The sequence below is a fragment of the Chiloscyllium plagiosum genome, chromosome 21 (genome assembly GCF_004010195.1).
Source record: "Chiloscyllium plagiosum isolate BGI_BamShark_2017 chromosome 21, ASM401019v2, whole genome shotgun sequence".
In the NCBI taxonomy this organism is placed as follows: Eukaryota; Metazoa; Chordata; class Chondrichthyes; order Orectolobiformes; family Hemiscylliidae; genus Chiloscyllium; species Chiloscyllium plagiosum.
Window position 1 is genome coordinate 29,497,585 of NC_057730.1, and position 14,825 is coordinate 29,512,409.

Consider the following 14,825-nt stretch of genomic DNA (forward strand, 5'->3'; position numbering starts at 1 on the left):
TCCCTGGACTGCAATTTTTAAACAACTTGATTTATGTAAATTGGTGTCAAATGAGCAGTTCTTGCAAAAGCTGAATTTTATCTCTTGAGCATTTGTGCTTTGATTAAGGATCATTGCCAGCATTCAAATAAAGAGACTGAGTGCAGAAATTATTTCAACTTCAGTAAAACTGTTTTTACAACTTGAAAAGCACTTGTTTTAATTGAGTATAAGTCACAAGTTACTTTTGTAGGTTTAATGTTTTATTGTTTGAATTACCAAAAACAGTTTGATCAAAACTATTTACTATGTTTGACTTCCCTCCAATCTCCTGTTATCCTGGCTTAGTTTCTTTGGCTTTTCATTCCATGGGATGTGGATGTTTTGAATTTTTGTCTTTACTTAATTGCTCTTGAAAAGGTGGTCATAAGCTGCTGTCATGAATTGTTGCGTCCTCTTAATATAGATGCACCACTGCATTATTGTAGGATTTTCAGGTTTGGGCAATAGATTGGATTTTTGCTACTAAGGTAGGTCTATCAAGTTGGGAAAAATTTCCAGGTCTTGGCAAATCCTCCATATTTTTGCTCTACTGGGGAGTGATCAAACCTGGTATGCCACCTCTGGAGGCATTTTGAACATGGGCAATGCAGAGCCAGGTGAGAGGCCAGCTTGGTTTTGTTTTTGAAAAGTATTCACCTACCTGTCCCAGTAGATCATCAATGCAGAATGTCTGAGTTTTGGTGCCTAGGTTAATTTCAAGTAAACAATTCCTATATTTGTGGACTTTGTGCCGTGTTTGCTGTGATAAAGAAGCTGCTTGGGGCGTTATTTTTAGTGAATCTAATGAAATTAGTTTTTTTCAATTGAGCCAGTTTTAATCTTATGGTTTAGTCTTCCAGATGACTACAAGTGTGGGAAAGCTCTGGGACCAGTTGAATCGCTCCAGGAACATCCAACTGATCCAGATAAGATCCTGATTGGCTATAGCAGAGGCCTAGTGATACTTTGGGGCCAGGTGACACGGTCTGTGGAGAATCTGTATCTAGGCAACCAGGTACCTGTATCAGAGGCATGAGATAATCTACTCTCCATTTTTTTCTTAATTTTTGGGCTATTTGTACAGGTCAAAAATTGGGTTGACTACTATCTCATTACTACTTGGATCCATTTCCAAATCCCCTGGAATTCAGTCCCAGTAGGGCAATCTGTGCATGCTCAGTCCATAAGATCAGACACAGGAAATATACATCAACTGTGGAGGCAGATTCTCATCAGTCATGAGATCTGTATGTGCAGGGGTCCATCTGGTTTTGCAATTAATACCACTGAGTTTACTAATTTAGTTGCAAAACTGGCTAATATCCCAGCTTTAATCTGGAATTGGAACGGTGTACTCAATCCCAACACAAATGCATATTCACAACATAAACAGTAATAACAACTACAGAAGATATTTTAAAAATAACAAAGGAGAAACCTTTTTTTGGCCAATGACCTGAGCAGCAAAAGATAGAATTGACAGATGTACAGAACGGAAACAGATACTTCAGTCCAGTTGGCCCATGCCAATCAGATACCAAATTAATCTCGTGCCATTTTCCATCATTTGGGCCAGATTCCTCTAAACCCTTCCTATTCATATACCCATCTAGATGCATTTTAAATGTTGTAACTGTACCAACCACCACCTCTTTTTCTCTGACAGTGCATTCCATTCATGTGGAAAATGTTGCCCCTTAGGTCCCTTTTTTAAACTTTCTCCCCTCTCCTTAAACCTATAACGTCTAGTTTTGGACACTCACCCCAGGGAAAAGATTATGGCATTCACCCTTTCCATGCCCCGAATGATTTTAGCAACCTCTCTGAGGTCACCCCCAGCCTCTGACTCTCTATGAAAAACAACCTCAGCCTATTTCCCCCTCTCCCATTAGCTCAAGCCCTCCAACTCTGGTAATATTCTTGAATCTTTTCTGAACCCTTTTCAAGTTTCACAATATCCATCCTATAATGAGATCAGAATTGAAAGCAGGATTCCAAAAGTGACCTAACTAATGTCCTGTACAGCTGCAACATAACCAACCAACTTCATGCATAATGCACTGATCAATAAAGGCAAGTGTATCAAATGCTGCCTTCACTATCCTATCTCCCTGTGACTTCACTTTCAAGGAACCATGAACCTACACTCCATGGACTTTGTTCAGTAACACTCCCCAGAGTTTACCATGAACTGTATAAGGCCTGCCTTGATTCGCCTTTCCAAACTCAGCAACTCCTGTTTATCTAAATTAAACTCCACCTGCCATTCCTCTACCCACTGGCCCATCTGATCAAGGTCCTGTTGACTGAGGTGAAATCAAGTTACTGACAACCCAAGACTGGTGGAATATCTTCTAGGTAACCTTAATTTTGATGAAAATTGAACTAGTTCGTAAGCTTTGGAAAATGATCACAGTTCAGCTTCTTGGGGGTTTACCAGTTAAAATACTGCAATGCAGAAATTTTAGGTTCTGAATTCAACCAAGGAAAGGGAGAAGAGAGGCTTTCAGACTCGCGGTCAAGTTTCTTCCACTTTCTGAGCTTTTGGAAACCAAGACCTGAAAGGGTGGCTGGGTAACCATCAGCACATGGCCTCATGGGCCAGGTTTTTTTCTGGTAATGGGGAGTGGGGGTGGGAGAGTTAACCCTCCTTGTCTCCTTAAAGCTTTGCTTGGTTATTTCCAAAGTCACTTTACTTCCTGTAATTACCACATGGATTCATAGTCCATGTTAGACTGATGTCATTTTTCAAGAAACCAAGTTCATTGTAACTTTAATGTGTCTAAATTGTTCAATATATTCCAACTTTGTTCAGTACATAACTCTATAGATTTGTATTCCCAATAACCTGTCCACTTCAATAAATATTTAAATTGAGTCCTGCCTCAACCAAGCTTTTTTTAAGCTTCCTCACTACTTTTTTTTTCAAATCCCTCCATGATCTTTTGCATGTGTGCTCCTGATCTTCACAATCTGTTTCTCCAACTCTCTGGTTACTTGATTTACTTATACCTCTCTCCCTCTCTCCCTCTCTCCCCCTCTCCCTTCCTAATAGCTTTACCTTTCTTTCCTCCAGACTCCTTGAAAACTACATAATTGGGACATTCTTTTTATTCAAGTCATATTCTGGTCAGCAGTTAACTTTTTCCAATACAGTACTGGAAAAATACAGTCCCAACTTTTTTCTCCCCTGCTATCTCCTGAACTGGAAAATTTCCTATACTTTACTTTTCTGCCTTTCCCTCATTCTTACATGGCCTATTTTGAACATTTTGACTCCCTCAACTTTACTTTGTTCTTGTTGTAGACTGTCTGCAAATATTGATTGTGTAAACCCACTGACTCCCTCAACTTAGCTTTTTTGACTGTACCCCCTCCCTGCCTGTTTCCCGTAAGGACTATATAATTCTGTCCAGCATTTCCATTGCTGTATGTAATTCTGTTTCCACGTCTTCCTCTGTTGCTTGGCAGTTTCTTCCTGGCTTTATTAAGCCACCGTTTTGATGCCTTTCATGATGCAGTGTTCTTTGTCATTGCTACTGACTTTTGGGCATGACTTCAATCTCAGGAAACTCAATTTGACATGTGCCACCTCCCATTGCTCGTGCTTCAGCTGTTTTTCTTTCTTCCCCCTCCAAACAAGCATCTGCCTCCTTACTGCCAGTATTGTCAGGTCTCTATGTCCATCCCATTTCCTATATTGTCCTCTTGTACCCCTCTCAGAACCATAATAGTTTAGTGTGGGAAGCAAGAACAATATATTCAAAGGCTCATCTATTTCCAACAATGCAAAAATCCTCTTTTGAAAACATTTGAAGCAGTGGGAAAGGGCATTCCTTCCATAGCTTTGAACATTCTTTCAAGATGTGCTGTCCTCTTCCTGTGCAGGAAATGCATAATCTGCCTCTTCACCACTCTCTCCACTATCCTAAACATCGAGCATTTTTGTGTTGCACATTTTGGGTTGGCATGCTTTTTGCTATTTATGATTCACGCTGTTCTACCTTTGCAGACATCAAATGAAGGCTGAATGATCACTGAACTGTAGTGGTTAGCAAAATAATGAGCCTGTGCTATACTTGCTGTTTTAATTGCATAACTTGAGTTTTTGCTATGTTCAAACTAAGCTCAGTAAGACATTAAGGTACTGCACATCTTTTGGATACTTTTAAAGATTCTGAAGTTGACATGGAACTCAGTATCTACTTCGAGATACAGCTACTTCTCCCATTTTTCTAGATAGCAAATAGTCGTTCTGTTGCCTTCTAAAGTTTCTCAACCACTAGCTTTTAGAATTGTATTTACTGCACTGGCCATTCAATCCAAATTAATAGCTGATTTGAGGAATATCAGGAGTACAAATTGCTGACTTTGCTTGTATTGGTAGTAATGTAGCCCAACTGGTCATTGCACATTTAATTGAAGCCTATAGAATTTCACTGTCTAAAATCAATCTACTGCAACAAATTTTGTCTTCCAGTATCAGGTGTATTCCTCAAGGAGAAGAAAATCCCAAATATTATATACAAGCATTTTCAAAGAGACTATAAACTTAGTCAGCCCTAAGCTCCAAGCTGGAACTGTCCCTTTTAAATGTTGGTCAGTTTGTGATTGGAAAGCTTTCTTTATTAAAGCAGCATGGAATAAGAATGCATTTGTTTCTACAGCCCATCTGCTGTAATACCAAACTCTAGCCAGTTTAATCTCCTTTCTTTTTGCCAATTCCACTAAAGGCTCCAGGATTGAGATTCCAATTATTGCATGTGCAACCTTGAAGTATAATTAGGAAGTAAAGGAAAATGATCCGATTTTTAAAAAAATTTTTTTTAAAAAAAAAAGACCTGTTCAGTGGGTGTGTGGCTTAGTTTTGCAATACACTTGCCAAGAGTCATGTTTTCCACTATCCTGTTTTATTTAGGTCAGTGAGGCCAGTAGTTGCAGTGCTGTACAATGCATGGTGCTGGTTAATGACTGAATTGTTATCTTGCAGCAGCTCGAGAGCATAAGCTGGGAAAGGAGCAGCAGGACGTTTGTTACCTCTCACAGTGATGGAGCCTACATGGTATGGCCAGTCAATAGTTCAAAGTGTAAGACTCAACCCCTCACCTCTTCCATACCTTACGGTGAGTACAACAGGACAAGATACAAAGTGCTCACTTTTATATGTTATCTTACCCAGTTGATGGGTAAGAAGAATTAGTTGGTTTAAATCTGTTGCTTTTCTTGGATTAGAAACAGCTTTTTAAAGACTGTAACTCCTCTGACTTGAAGAATAAGAACATGGAGATTACATTCAAGTCCTGCATTCAAGAATGAATAAATGTGAACTGAATTAGGTTCCTTTTAAATTGTGTGGGAGGAGGTTATGAAAGCTTTGAATATATTTCCCATTGAAAAGCTGGGGATTACTGCCACTGCAGCTGGTTCTTGTCTACAGTTGAATGGCTGTCCTGGACAAATGAGCTTTTTACAGTAAGGGGTTGCTGAGGGAGGCAGCAGATTGACAAAAGGACATGATTTCTTGGAAGTAACGTGACTGTGTCTTGCAGAGATTCCCATACACTTGGCAATTCTCTTTTCAGGACCTCCAGACTCATTTGTGTATGGCATTGCAAAACCTGGTAACACTTCATTTGTAGTGGCTGCTTCCTGCTACTTATTCCACAAGTATCTTTATTTTTTTCTGAAAAGAAGTGTAGCTGTGTTTTCCGACAATGTTATGGCTTGCTTGTTGATTACTTTGCAACTACCAAGTTCCTGCAGCTTTTCTGCATAATGCATTTTTCTTCAGATTTGAAAACATGAGCAGTTTCATGTCTGAAAGTTACACTGGCATATGATAAAGATTTGTTTGCTGGAAGGAGTGTGCATATATTAAGGGGAAGTGCTTTTGGTGGCTCAGTGCCTGTGGAAGGTGTTGAAATGTTGTCCTGATTCAGTTGGACTCTGTAGCTATAGCACAAGTGGGCCACAGGGGAGCAATGGAATTTCCTGTAGCTTTCCAGGTTACAGTTTTTTGGAATGCCTCACTGTGTTTATTGCTTTTCATTCTCTGTTCTGCTGTAATAGGGTTCCCACTGGATCACCTTATGAAATAAAAAATTGATTTCTGCCTGTTTGCAAAAGATATGGGAAGCATTATTCCTTGTCATTCTTTTCTGTTCCACAAGGATCAACATTTTTGTTCCATCAAATAAGTTTGTATTTTGGACTCTCCCCATCTCTCCTCCTGAAATAGATGACTCTCCATTAGTACTGTTTAATATGATTACTGTCATTCCTTTAGTTCCTTAAATCTTCAGTACATGTTGTTGTATCCCAGAGTCCAAAAATTGACTGTTCTGAACGTGGTTTGTCTTTTCCTCAATGGTCTTGCTTAAATCCATTTTAGTACTACCTGATGTTTCTAACTCTTCATTCTTGCCATTTCCCCTCGTGGGCATTGCTTTTGCCTGAGTTTGGTGATACCCTGCCACTGCAGCTGTGTCTAGCCTCATTATAGGTGGGCTGCACAGGCTGTAACTGAAATCAACCCTAGCTAAGAAGTGCTGAGCAGACTCTGGTTTCTCATTTGCTTTAGCTGATTCCATGGGAAGGTGTAAATGCTGGGTTAGAAAGTCTGAATTGGAGTAATTTTGAAGTTCTAAAAGTACCTTTTCAGGAACTTTTGTCACACTGATTCCATTACATGAGTTACCAGAATGTTGTCGTCTTATATTTTCTTGATGAATAAGTATGTTTTCTTTCCTTCAGGTCCATTCCCTTGCAAAGCTATCAATAAAATACTTTGGAGAACATCAGAAACAGGGCAAGTATCATTTTTGACCTAAAGCACCAGCATTTGACTTTCTCATGCACTTTAATTTCTTGCCCTTCTCAAGACTGAAAATAGAATGGATATGTACCTTACTGTGTGGTACTGTGCCAGCAAGGGTATTTTCTTTGGAAAATCTCATGCTTATGCTGACCTATTTCTCTTTTTGAAACAGCTGAATAAACACTGTCCACTGCTGCCCACCCCACCAAACATTCCTCCTTCCTCCTACACACAAGCACCATTCCCCTGTAGGATTGGGCTGATCTGATGCCATAGGTGCTGCTTGTGGTTGAGGCCAGGGAATTCCTCAGATCATCCCAACCTAGGGCAGAATTACTTTGCTTTTGAAGGCTAGGAGGCCATGCATTTAAGCAGGGAGGTGGCACACCAGGCCCTGCTCCCTTCCTCCAGAGTTGTTTACAGACATGAATGCCCATGGTCAGTCTGCCTGCCCTGTAACCAATCCAGGCCCTTTAATGGCCAATTAAGGACCGCTTGTAGCAGTCAACTGGCAAACAGGTCAATATCTGTTGAGGGAAGGTATTGGTCTAAGGCACTGTTTGATCAAAGGAATGAATATCAGGCAGCCTGCTTGGACTGTCTCCAGTTGAAGAATGCAATCCCCATTCCAAAACTAATTCACTAAGTTTAGTCCTGGGTCCTCTGTGATCCTGTAACATGGGGAATTGCTCTTCAGGCAGTAGCTGTGGGTTGGTTGACAGCTCTTTGCTACAAAATACTTGTGCCCTAGGGTCTTGATTCCAGCTAAAGACCTGCAAGTGATCTCGCTTGCATGATAGATATGTGAATCAACAGGACTTTTCTGGAAGAGCCAGCAGGGATTTTTTTGACTCTCCAATTGGCTGCTGAGCCCCTGCTGACTCCAGATTCCATCCTGCGTCTGCCCTTACCTGCTTTAGTAGGAAAAAACTGAAGCATCTTATTATTTTAAATGGGAGAGATTGCAAAACATTTATGTAGAGAGGTTAGTATGTCTTGGTACATGTAACATCCAAAATTAGTATGCAGATACAGCAGATTAGGAAATCAAATAAAATGAGTTTATTGTCAGGGGACTATGTAAGTTGGGAAGTTTTACTATATCTATGCAGAGACTTAAGATGAAATTTGGAGTGTTATAAACAGTTTTGCATTACCTATTTTGGAAAAATGATCTAATCGTTTGAGTTCAGAAACTTTATTCACCTCCTTGGGATCAAGGCTTCCCTAGTGAATAAAGATTAAACCGGTTGGGCCTATTGAAGTTTAGAAGAATGTGAAGCGATATTGAAATAGTTGCTGAGGAAATAGGATGGGTACCTGGAGGAGTGCTCCCTGTTGTAGGTGGGATTCAAACTTGGGCAACACCATTTTAAATAGTCTCACCTTGATCATTGATCTCAGTTATACTCCGTTCACAACCAGAAACTCTTGCTTGATGAATTGCACTGCCTTCAAGGGTCAGGCGACCTGGAAGTAGGAAGAAGCCCTTTGTTCCGATATCTTAAAATAACCTGTGCTAAGGCATGCGTTGACTAACAGTCGCCCTTCGCAGCCCTAACTACCTCAAGACTGCAAGGGGAAACTGCAGAAGGTGTCATGATTTGGCCTTGTTCTATGCCTTGTTGCTGCCTCCGGATGGGAGATATCAGCAGATTATTAGAAATGGTACTTGTGCTTGGGAGATGCCCCATGCTATTCTTGATTTTTAATTTTGTATTTGCTTTTCTCTAGGAGCCCTTTTGTAATCTTTAGTGGTGGGATGCCAAGAGCCAGCTATGGGGACAGGCATTGTATCACCATAATGCAGGGCAAGGTCCAAATAACATTGGACTTCACTTCACGAGTGATAGACTTCTTCACTGTGCATAACATTGACCCTGAACAAGGTAATGATTTTTTTCTTTCTTTAGATGCAGTTTGAGGCTAAATGCCTGTATGTTGGGCAGGAGAGAGTTGAGCTAGTGGTGGGTTGTATTGCACGGTGTGAAGGAGCTGGAATCTTTGGGTGGTTGTTAATGTGCAGGGGAAGTTTGGGCTGTGCATCTCCAGTCTGCAGCGAGGCATGTGATTAGAAAGTTGATTCCCATTAGTGAGGGGAGTGCTTCCCAGGTAAGTGTGACTTGTAACATTTTGTTGAAATGGAACTAATAAGGTAATGGAAATTCATGGAGTGTCAGGAAGACTGGAAATGGAGGCTAAACAATGTTTTGTCTGACCTGCACTTTTTATATACCAGAGTATTTAATAAAGAATGTTATAGGCCAAAACTAATTGTACTAAAGTTGTAATTCAGGGGTGTACTTTGGTCAGAAAACTGGTAGCTAAATGCTAGTGATTTGGTGTCTTTTATGCATTTCCAACCAATGCAAATAGTGATTGTGAAGAATTGACTTTATTTGCTTGCACAGAGTACGACAACCCCACAGCTCTTCTAGTTCTGGTTGAGGAAGAACTGGTGGCGGTGGACCTACAGACTCCAGGTTGGCCCACTATTACTCCACCTTATCTTGCACCACTTCATTCCTCTGCCATCACTTGTTCCTATCATATTTCCAATATCCCAGTCAAACTTTGGGAGAGACTTCTCTGTGCAGGGAAGCAGCAGAACCCTCCGCACTCAGCAGTGGTGAGTAACCAAAACAACCAAAAAGAACTTGGCTAATGCATGGACTTTCTTTCTAAACCACTTGATATTGTTACTATAATCTTGTCTAAAGATAGTTTGAGCTCTATGTATAGACCAACCTATAGAAGCCAATTTTTGCTGGGACGTTAAATGACTTAATGCCACCTCGAAGTAGCTATGATGGACCTGTCCCAAGTTTTCGGGTGGTACTGTACAATTTAGACCAATGGTACTAGGCTGATTGAAGTCTTGCAGTTTTATTAAATTCTATTGTTTTAATCTATTCTTTTGAGTCTAAGAACCAAAAAACTGCATCACAGGAACAGGCCCTTGGCCCACCAATACTGCACAAATGCATGATACCTTTCTAAATTAAAGCCTTTGCCTCTTTGTAGTCTGTGTTCCCTATTCATAATCTGTCAAGATGCTTAAATATTGCTATTGTATCTGTCTCCTCCACCTCTGGCAGTGCATTTCAGGTACTTAACACCTGTATACAAATGCATCTCTCAGCTTCTTTTAAACCAAACCTTCTGTGACTTTAAGTTTGTCCAGTCTCTTGGGAAATGCCCTCCAAGCCAAGCAAAATCCCAGTAAATATTTTCTGTACCCCCCCTCCAAAGCCTCCACATCATAACTGTACACCATATTCCAAATATGGTGTAACTAAAATTCTAACCCACTAATGACTTGCCTATGTTGAATGGGGCACAGTATAGAAATTGGCAAGTATGCCATTTGTTTCTTGACCACCTTATTTACTTGTATTACCACTTTCAGGGAACTAATGGACCTGTACCCCAAGCCCCTCCGCTACTTAAGTTTAAGTTCTGCCATTTACTTTCCTCCTGAATTAGATTTCTCAAAATACATCACCTTGCATTTGACTGGTTTAAATTCCAACTGCCATTTCTCTGCCCAAATTTCCAGCCTATCTATATCCTCTGGCAATCCTCACTATCTGCAGTTCCCCCAATCTTTGTCATTTGCACATTTAATAATCAGGTCACCTATAGAATACCAATGGTCTCAAAACTGCAGTCTGAAAAACATGATTGCACTGCTACTCTACATTCTGACAAAGCCAGTTCTATATCCATCGTAGCAGTTCCACATGGATCTCATGTGGCTTCACTTTTTGTAATAGCCTGCCATTGGAACCTTGTCAACTGTGACTAAAGAGGATGCAAAGATGACCAGGCCCCAGCAGGGTCCTTCCTCGGCATTCAGGGATCAGTCCCATCAGGTCCTGGGGTCTTGTCTCCCTTATACTTCTCAAATCACTCAACGCCATGACTTTTTTTTATATTGACATGCTATAGAATTTCAACATGCCCCCTCCTGAGACTCAATATCTGCTATGTTCTCCTTTTGTGAACACCAGTGCAAGGACCTCAGCTACATCCTCGGTCCACACACATTCCCTCCTTTGTCCTTGAGTGGACTTAACCTTTCCGTAGCTACTCTTGCTCCTTGGATGTAGAAAATGTCCTTTGGTTTTCTTAATCTTGTTTTCCAAAGACGTTTCAAGGCCCCTTTAACCCTTGCAACTTGTTTGTACTTTCTTGTTATCCTTTGTATTCTGAGGGCTCTTGTCTGTTTGGTTTCCTAAACATTGTTTGCCTCTGTATAACTAAGCTCTCAATTTCTTTTAGTCATTGTGTTACTGGGTCTTGCCAGCCTTATCCTTTTTTTCACAGGAGCATGCTGGTCCTGAACTCTAATCAACTGGCCTTTAAATGATTCCCATGTGCTAAATGTGGAATTTTCCTTGAACAGCCACCCCCCAATCTACATTCCCCAGTTTCTGAAATAAAATTTAGATATGTTTTGCATGTTTTAGCCCCTTCTTTAAACCTACAATATTCAAAGTCTGCCTTGCATTTTGTCAAAATGAATTTGAGTAAGTTGCTTTCCATCTTTAATTGGTGAATTTGAAATATCACTTTTGGCTGCCATCAGTTCATGTATTTGGTGATTTTTTTGTTAATTTGTTTAGGAGTGGCCAATTAATGGTGGGAAGAATTTGGCTCCAGAACCCCTCCATAATGAACTACTTTTAACTGGGTAAGGGATTTTTCATTTGTTCCATTTCATAGACACGTGGGCATTTGCTATGAAAGTCCTTAAATTGGATTGTACTGTTCCAGTTTTGCTTGGTTTACGTCTGTCTCTGTTGCCCCCAGCTTGTAATTTTCTCAACATCCTGCAACTATGAAAGTGCTGTTTTTGCCCCTGTCACTACTTGATCATTTTGAAGTGGGAAGGATGCTCACCACAGAATCTGAGTATAAAAGGTGGGGTGTTGGAGGTGGTGGAGGTGTGCATGAGGATAAAAGGGAAAGCGGCTCATGTGAAATTTAGTGAAGGTGAAGGAATCGGCAAAGGGGAAAATACAAGCCTGAGAAAGTGACTGGATTTTTTTATTAAATCCACTTGCACAATCAGGAATCCGCCAGAGTCTGTGATCACTGATGGATTGCATGCTGTCTTGACCTTTTTTCTTGCCCTCATGGCAAAGCCAGTAGCACCTTGGTGAACCAGGGCTTATGGTGGGTGGTCCAGTGAAATCTCTTCCCACTTGTTGAGGTCAAAGGCAATCTTAAAAGTTTTTTTTCTCACAGGGTGGCTTTGAAATGTTTGTACTGAACCTAATGATCTTTGGCCATAAGTGTTGTGTAGACAATGGCTGCTTCTTTGATCAGGATTTCTGGAGGAGGCTTGTGTTAATGTGGTGATCCATCCAGGTAACTGGTATGCAGAGTTTTTACTTGTTTTAGTGTTACATACTCAGGTCTTGCAGTTGTAGAGGAGCATTGGAAGGAACACTGCCCTGTAAATTGCACTTTTTTTGTCTATTGCAGATAATTAATGAAGACTTGTCTGAGCAGTTTCCCAATGGAGAAACTTTTATGATGGAACTTCTGTAGGTTTTCCAAGTCTAGCATCATTGATTTGAAGGCACCTGACTACCTAAATAGCTGGAGTGATCAGCTTCATGACCATGTAGCTGTAATATTAGGAAATGTGATGTAAGCTGTGCCCAGTTTTCGCTGCAGGATGATATTCCTCTTAATGTTCAAAGGCAGCTCTGAGCTTTGTCATTGGCTAGGTGAACATCTATTAGATAAAAACGACTGCAGATGCTGGAAACCAGATTTTGGATTAGTGGTGCTGGAAGAGCACAGCAGTTCAGGCAGCATCTGAGGAGGTGAACATCTATTGCTTGTCCATACTCCTCTCTTGGAGGTGGTGAGCTGCTGCCTTGAACTGGTGCAGTTTTTGGGTGTAATAGTGCTGTTAGGAAAGGAGTTCCAGAACTTTGACTGAACAGCATTTTTTTTTTCCTCCAGTCAGGTAAAGGTGTTCCCATGGATCTTCTGCCCTTGAACTTCAGATAGTTCACTTTTGTAAGGTGCTGTTAAAGGAATCTTTGAGTTGATGTGCATTTTGAAGATGGTACACATGACCACTCAGTGGTGGAGGGATTGAAAGTTTGAAGATAGTGGTTTTGAACTATTCAACTGGACTGCTTTTGTCCTGAATGATATCTAGCTTGTGATGGGGCTATATTCCATTAGACAAGTCAAGTTTGTTCCATTGCTCCTGTCTTGTGCCTTTTTGTAGATGTTAGACAGGTTATGGAGAGATAGGAAGTGAGTTGCTAGGTGTACAAAGTCAAGAACAGTGTCCAAACCATAGTTATGTCAGATCCAGGAATTAGCAACAACTGGATTGCACAGGGTCCTGAGTAAGTTGGGCCTTCATTTAATTTGCAAGCTGCTGAAGCTTACTAGCTGTATAGGAAAAGGCAAGCTAATTTAAATTTCTTACAATGAAACAGCTATGTATTGCTTGTTTTATCTACCTGCCATAAGCTCTGGTCTAAATTCCCTGTTGCTCAGTTTGTGACTACTTCGAGAAATATAAGGAACTACTTGTATTTATCACATTTTGAATGGTTTGAAGTGCTTTGCAGCCATTAATTTCATTTTGAAATGGAGTAGTTAGCGAATCATGACGACTAAGTAAATTTAAGACCAGGAAGGAGGGTTTAGTCTGTGTGACCTGTCATATGTAGGAAGTCATGGATCATAACAGCATCCTAGATGACATGTGCAGAAAGGGCTTAACTTCAAAAAGGAAATAGGGCGAGTCTAGACCCAACATGTTCACTTCCGAGTGAAATGTAGGAGCAACTAGCCCAGAGAACCCTGGATGTCTAGGAACATCCAAATGTCTATGGATAAACAAAAATACTGGTGGGGAAATTCGGAGTATTGAGAGATTCTAAAACAAATCAAGGGGTAGAGAATGAGGATGAGTAGGGCCCATGGGGACTTTGATAGGACATGAAATGAGTACTTTGTATTTATTTTCACTTAAAGGATGATTTAGAAACAATTCGGAATGAGGGACTGAACCTAGAGTAGGCTACAATAGGGAGTGGGGTGGTATTGGAGTTTTGACAAGCTTGAAAATGGACAAATCTCCCAAGTCTGGAAGAGTTACATCCCAGGTTGCTGTGGGAGGTGAGGGAGGAATGCACTGCCTGTGAGGGTAGTAAAGGCAGGAAGCCTCAATCTTGAGTACATGAATGAACATTTGAAATGTCAAAACACTTAAGACTGTGTGCCACGTACTGCCAAGTGAGAGTTGTGTAGATATTCCAGTGCAGACACACTAAGCCAAGCAGCTTAATTTGTACATGATGGAATTATGCAGGAAAATTGCTGTTAGGTTGCCCACAAAGACTCATGAAAATTACCAGGTTACTATCCACCTGATCAGTTTTGGTTTTTTTTGCTAGGGCACTGAATGAACTCCTTTGATTTTGTTTTTGAATAATATGTGGAACTTTGTGGCCACCAGAGGCAAACCTGGGTCTTGGTTTAAAATTGCATCTAATCACTTTCAGTTTTATTGCTCGAGCACTCCTGTTCAAAACTGAATTCTCAGCTCAAACACTAGTTGAAATAAAGTGCAAGTTCCTTTTTGACCCAATAGTTAAACTCTGATACATTCAGCTGATCTTGGCATCATTGTATTGGACTGTCTGCTATTCTATGAATACAGCAAGTCCCTATTGACTGGACTTGGTCTAGATTGCTATCTAGTGACTCCCATTGAACATCCATATGGGAAAGTCTGCTTGCTACAGGCTCCTGATTTCTTTCCTGTGGCTGAACATGTATGAATGCTTTATTAACTGTACATTACTGGCTGCATGAAATACCTGGGTCCTGCCAATATCTGCTGAGCTTGAGCACAAATGTGCTATCAGGAGAAATTACTTACCACCCTACATATGGACTCAGTACTATTGATGTGGCCATGTGTTACACCTGACATATTGAC

At 40.6% G+C, this 14,825-nt stretch overlaps 1 protein-coding gene across 3 annotated transcripts in view; it reads left to right on the forward strand.

Annotated features, from left to right (window-relative positions):
- Window positions 1–14,825, forward strand: part of llgl1 (LLGL scribble cell polarity complex component 1) — an 88,025-nt gene that overhangs the window by 43,173 nt on the left and 30,027 nt on the right. For 2 of the 3 annotated variants that reach the window (XR_006314787.1, XM_043711626.1), the window contains exons 6-11: window positions 874–1,036; window positions 5,012–5,144; window positions 6,775–6,829; window positions 8,573–8,727; window positions 9,250–9,467; window positions 11,467–11,534. Coding sequence is in view for 1 of the 3 variants with exons in the window: in XM_043711626.1 (XP_043567561.1) it covers window positions 874–1,036; window positions 5,012–5,144; window positions 6,775–6,829; window positions 8,573–8,727; window positions 9,250–9,467; window positions 11,467–11,534 (792 nt within the window). In the remaining 2 variants the exon portion in view is untranslated. The remainder of the gene's footprint in view (window positions 1–873; window positions 1,037–5,011; window positions 5,145–6,774; window positions 6,830–8,572; window positions 8,728–9,249; window positions 9,468–11,466; window positions 11,535–14,825) is intronic. The other variant, XR_006314788.1, reaches the window with a different exon arrangement.